The 6,000-nt window shown below is 53.1% G+C and overlaps 1 protein-coding gene across 1 annotated transcript in view; it reads right to left on the reverse strand.

Annotated features, from left to right (window-relative positions):
* NDUFS2 (NADH:ubiquinone oxidoreductase core subunit S2) overlaps window positions 1-5,478 on the reverse strand; it is a 30,666-nt gene extending 25,188 nt beyond the window's left edge. Inside the window, exons 1-2 of the mRNA XM_073323511.1 lie at window positions 5,293-5,478; window positions 3,384-3,490 (exon numbers count right to left, since the gene is read on the reverse strand). Of these exons, the coding sequence (XP_073179612.1) occupies window positions 3,384-3,490; window positions 5,293-5,378 (193 nt within the window). The 5' untranslated portion in view covers window positions 5,379-5,478. The remainder of the gene's footprint in view (window positions 1-3,383; window positions 3,491-5,292) is intronic.
* Window positions 5,479-6,000: the final 522 nt, after the last annotated feature.

The raw sequence follows: 6,000 nt of genomic DNA on the forward strand, positions 1-6,000 counted from the left end.
TTTCACCAGCTCGCTGGCAGAGCCCTGACGATGGGTTAAAGGCCCCAGGCAGCCCCACAGTGACTCAGCACAGGGAACCTCATGTACGGGGTTCCCACAACGGCAGGCCTAGAGCTGCTCACCTGGACACACAGCACTAAACCACTGTAACTCCCCCCCCACCCCCCAAACACACCTGAAGAGCAGCAAACTGCTACGGACAACTCCACAGCCACGCAGCTCACCCAGCTCCTCCCCGAATACCCTCCTGCAACAATGTCTCACTCAGAACGAGCATTTGCCTCTTTCTTCCTTCGGCTGCCAAGACCCGAGCATTCACAGGAGGGGAGTATGTCCCTTAATGCATTCTGCATGGGGAGAGAAATCCCTTCCTGACCCCTGTAGCAGTCAGCTTACACCATGACACACTAGTCAGCTGTCCTTAGACAAATATTATAGGTCATACATTAGGCTGCCTATGATTGATTTTCAATCCACTGGCAGCATGTCTCAGTGACTGGAAAGACAGCAAATGCATTCACAGGTCCGTCTGCCTGCTACTGGGACACTTGGCTTAAAGGGACAGGCCAGCTAAAAATCCCAGTCAGTACTTCACACAAAACGCGTTTTCCTTGTAACTAGCAGCAGCATAAATTACAGTAGTGGTTCCCAAACTGGGGCTCGTAAACCCCTGGGGGTTTGCGAAATATTACAGAGGGTTCTCGGGAAAAAATTTCCTAATGGCGGACAGAGTTGTCGCTAGGGTCCCTGGGCAGCACGGGTCCAGCAGCCCAGAGACCCTGCACTTCCAATAGCTAAGCAGATCAAAGCAAACATATCTATCACACTGAGGAGATTTAAACTTCAAGACTCCTTATAAGAAATGGAAAGGAAGGTAGATATTTTTTGCTGTTTTTAAAATTAAATAGGCAGCTAGTATTGTTTTGAAAATTATTATGAAGAACAAGTTTAAGCTTTGTTGTAATGTGCGTTGTTTGCCTGGACTGCTCAAGACCTGAATGCTTGTGTAGGGGGAACTCTTTGTGTTGGCTTCTTAAATATCTTCATGCACTTTCATATCTGATACTCTTTGATGAAACATAGGAGCCTTGTCTTATAACAGGCTTATTCAAAGTGATACAAGCTATGAAAGTGAGATCTTGGAAGAGTGTTGCTGTTTTCATAATGTAATAAAAATACTGTAATGATCATAATTAATAATAAATAGTGTGTAATAAGCATGTCAAAAACAAATTTTATATTTCCAAGATCACTGCTTTTATCATTTATATTCAGATAAAGGAGAAAAACTGTGGAAATATTCCTTTTTTAGGAGGGGGTTCGTGAGACTTGACATTTTAGTGAAAGGGGTTCACAGATGTTAAAGTTTGGGAACCACTGAATTACAGCAATGGGAAAGCTTCTATCCTGACTTCTTCCCACTGACGCTCTCCCCCCCACTTCCTGCGTTTGGGGTCTTATCTCACACGCAATGCACAAGGGTCGAGATTTCCAGTGCAGCTGAGGTTTCAGAGTAGCAGCCGTGTTAGTCTCTATTCGCAAAAAGAAAAGGAGTACTTGTGGCACCTTAGAGACTAACCAATTTGTTTGAGCATACGCTTCCATGAGCTACAGCTCACTTCATCGGATGTTTTATGGACTTTAAGACCAGAAACGACTATTCTGAACTTCTAGCCTAACCCTCATGGCACAAGCCAGAGGATTTCATTCCATGATTCCTGTGTCCAGCCCATATCTTGGGATGGAGCTACAAATCTCTGAAAGAAAATACCTTAAAGACTTCTCCTGACAGAGAATCCACCACACCCCTCAGTACATTGTTCCAGTGGCTACCTGCCCTCACCAATAAAGATTCATGCCTTATTTGTAGTCTGAATTAGGCTACCTCTACACTAGAAACTTCAAAGCGCTCCCACAGCAGCGCTCTGAAGCGTGAGCATGGTCACGTGCGAGCGCTGGGAGACAGCTCTCCCAGCGCTCCTGGTAATCCACCTCCACAAGGGGAATAGCTCCGAGTGTGGCTCCCAGCACTTGGAGCCTGTCCACACTAGCGCTTTAAAGCGTTCAGACTTGCTGCTGAAAAATCACCCCCCTGAGCCAGCAAGTTAGAGTGCTATAAAATGTAAGTGTAGACGAGCCCTTTAGTCTAGCTTCAGTTTCCAGCCACTGGATCAAATTATGCCTTTTTCTGGCAGACTGAAGAGCCATCTTTTATCAGAAACCTCTTCCCCAGGTAGCTGCCTGTAACTGAGCAAGTGACCCCTTAACCTTCTGTGGATAAACTAAACTTAATCAGACTGACCTTTTTTAAGTCTCTCCGGCAGGTTTGCCAGACAGTGGATCATTCCTGTGGCTCTTTTCTGAAACTCTTCCAATTTGTCAACAGTCTGAAGCACAGGCACCAGTATTACACACAGTATCCAGTAATGGTTGTTCCTCTGCTTATACAGCTAGAGGATCACATAAGTCCTCTTAGCTACTGCATCACACAACTCCTATCCAATTGGTTATCTACCAGGATACGCATACACGCAATGCCCAGCCCAACTAGAGCTGAGCACAACTTTTTTAAACTAAGTTTTCTTTTTGGTTTTGGGGTTTTTTTCTTTGGGGGGCGGGGGGGGAGAGAATGCAGCTTCAGGTCAACTGAAACAATTTGTGACTCAAATCGATTTTTTTCCCCCAGCATGGCCAGCAAACCCACACATCAGTTATCCAAGCAGCTCTATTCCTACATCCTATTCAGAGTCACTGCACTCCAGGATACTACCCCCCATCCTGTCAGCGTGACCTGCAGTCTTTGCTTGTGCTTGGCTGTGTTAAAACATAGGTTTAAATCAGCCCATCTTACATGGCGATCTCTAGCACTCTGTATAAGTGACCTGTCCCCATCATCACTTCATGCACAGAGCATTTGTGTTTGGGTTTCAGATGCAACAAAATGACGTCTCAAATCCAAAATCTTGTTTCCACTTACATTAAAATAAAAGCCATGGGATCATTCCTATAAAAAGGGAGATGCTAATTTAAAAAAAAAAAAAATCTTTAAAAAAAACAGACCCAGATCTATTTCTTTAACCAGATCACCTTAAACTAAGGAAGCTCCCTCCATGCTGACCACATTTGTTTTCCCACTATCTCAGGTTGGACAACGTAAGGCAATACGCTCCATGAAGATGCAGGGGTCCATCTACACAGAGCTCACTACAGGATTGGGCCCAAGAAGGCCACTCAGCTGCAAGTCCAGCGATGTCCACAGAGGCGGGACTGCACACCCCAGGGGCAGGTTTGGCTCCAAACTTAAAACATGACAACCACCAATACAAGAGCATCCGCATGATGACAGTGCATTTAAGGGGGCAGGCACCTTCGACAGAACTCACCGTTCCAGGGAGGAGGCACCCACTTCTCAGTCTCCTTGGTGGGGTACATGACCGCACCTGCAAACTGCTGGGCCCACTCGACATCTGGCTGCCACTGCTTTGAGCCTCTGAACACAGAGATAAGGAAAGGGTATCAAACACGGCAAGTTCATTCAACCTGCCTGACTCTAGTCTCAGATTCTGTGGGTTTTAAAGGAGTTGTTGCCAGGCAGATGGGGGAGGAAGGGAGAAGATGGGGATTGAAAGTGAGACTCTGTCTTGGCTGAGTGAGCTTCATCCTTGGGAATGCAGCGGTTTGGCAGCCCGAGAGCCTATTTCTCCATAGTTTGGGGAGCTGCAGTACAAGCTGCCCACACATTGCTCCCCACCAACCGCTCTCAAGTCTGATCAAGGGGGCCTGTCTAAGGATGAGGGGAGTTCAGTCTCCATGGCCCATTCAATCCTTGGTTTTGCTTCTCTGCCAAGGGGTCAGTTAGCATCCACGGGGTGGTGACTTTTGTGCCATGGATAGTCCTGCAGTGGAAGGAAGACAGCCTCTCCACTCATTTCATAAACCATCAAAGTCCAGACTTACGCTGGCGAGATTCAAAGAGGTAACCATGCAGAGAAAAGCTTCATGGCTCATTCCCAAGTGCCTGAGCTAGCTAGTCTCCCAGATCAAGTGTCATCAGCAAGGAAGTCTGAGGAAAACCTCAAACATGCCTCAATGCGCAGTATACCCACTCTGTCACAAGGGCACCGCGTACAACTGCCCCACAAGCTAGGGGGTTTGTATGACAGCCACCCAGTAGCCACCCAGTGACAGGAACCAGTCAGGAGCATGGTAGTTTGTTTCCTGCAGGAGGCAAGTTTGCAGCAGCAGGAGTACCAAAGTGGACAGCCCCACGGCATGCGCAGAGACCTATGGTAAGAACCAAGATCCAAGTACAGTGTCCTTACTAGGGGGCTGGAGAACGGGTCCCCATGTTAGGAGCTAGCAAAGCCCAGGGGGAGGGGATGGGTCCCCAGGGAGAGCAGGGTCTCCAGGGAGGGGATGGCAATGCCTAGGAGGGTCCGGGGAGGGGGCAAGGGAAGGGTCCCTGAGGAAGAGGAAGATCCCAAGAGAACAGGAGGCAGGGGAGAGGTGCCAAAGAGGCAGAGGAGGATTCCCTGGGGAGGGCAGCGGGAGATCCCAGGGAAGGTGGGGTCCCCACCAGGGGAGATGACAATGTCCAGAGGATCCTGGGGGTTCAGAACATGGGGGAGGGGTTCCAAGGGAGAGGCAGGAGGCAGAGGAGGGATCCCCGAGGAATGGGTCATGGGGGCAGGCAAGGGGAAGTCCCAGAGGAGAGATCTGGAGGGTGGGGTGCAGGAGGCAGGGAAGGGGTCCCGAGGGAAGGGGGGCTGCCGGGGGGGGGTGCTTGGAAATGCCCAGAAAGGTCCGGCGTGGGGGAGAAGGCAGGGGAGGGGTTCCCGGTGGGGAAGGGGGCAGGGTCCCTGGGGAGAGGGAAAGGATCACGAAGGGGGCAGAAGGGGAGATCCCAGGAGAGGGAGAAGAAGTCGGCGGGGGGAAGGCAGGCGAAGTCCTGGGGGGACGGTCGCGGGGGGGCAGACGAAGTCCCCCGGGGGGACGGTCGCGGGGGGGGGCAGGCGAAGTCCCCCGGGGGGACGGTCGCGGGGGGGGGCAGGCGAAGTCCCCTGGGGGGACGGTCGCGGGGGGCGGGGCAGGCGAAGTCCCCCGGGGGGACGGTCGCGGGGGGGGGGGGCAGGCGAAGTCCCCCGGGGGGACGGTCGCGGGGGGGGGGCAGGCGAAGTCCCCCGGGGGGACGGTCGCGGGGGGGGGGGGCAGGCGAAGTCCCCGGGGGGAGGGTCGCGGGGGATCCGGAGAGGGGGGATCGGGGGTGCGGGCAGGCTCCGGGCTGGGTCTCACCTGCTCGGCGCTGCCCCCAGCCGGAGCCCCGGGAGCCATGACCCTGAAGGTGCCCGCAGCCTCCGCAGAGCCCTGAGCGCCGCCATCTTCCCAGCGGCGCCGCGGCGAGCCGGGACAGAAGTACACGGCCGCCCTCTGCAGCTTCAACCCGGTAGGAAAGGCTGGCGGTGAGCCGCCATATTTAGTGAGGGCAAAGAAGGCGTCTTCGAAATAGCCAGAAAACCGGGCCGACGCCGCCACCCCCTACAGCGCAGCTGGGCGCCATGTTTATTACGGGCAACATCCGGGACACCAGCTCGAGTCTTTCTCCGTTGTGGGTGCCTCCATCTTTCCTATGGGTAATATCCGGGAGACTGGCCTGGCTTCACTGCCCATAGAACCCGCCATGCGGAGTGAGGGTGGGACACCATCTTTACTATGGGCACTGGCAGCCTCCCAGCTGGGTCTCCCTCCCAGTGGAGCGGCCTGAAGAGCCGCAGGAGCCATGCTGGATATGGGCATCCTGGGAGTGATGAGGGACCTGGCCTGGCTCTATGATCAACACCATGGGGGCCTTTCCTGGGGCTGGCCCCCAGGGCAGGGCCTGGGCAGCCACAGGCTGGGCCCAGCCCCCGAGTGCGGCTCCCCCAGAGCTGGGTGCTCAGTGGGAGGTGGATTTTGGGTCCCCTCCCATTGCCCCCCATAGTTCCCTGCCCCTCCTTCTGCAGA

This window comes from Lepidochelys kempii, chromosome 24 (assembly GCF_965140265.1).
Source record: "Lepidochelys kempii isolate rLepKem1 chromosome 24, rLepKem1.hap2, whole genome shotgun sequence".
NCBI lineage: Eukaryota > Metazoa > Chordata > Testudines > Cheloniidae > Lepidochelys > Lepidochelys kempii.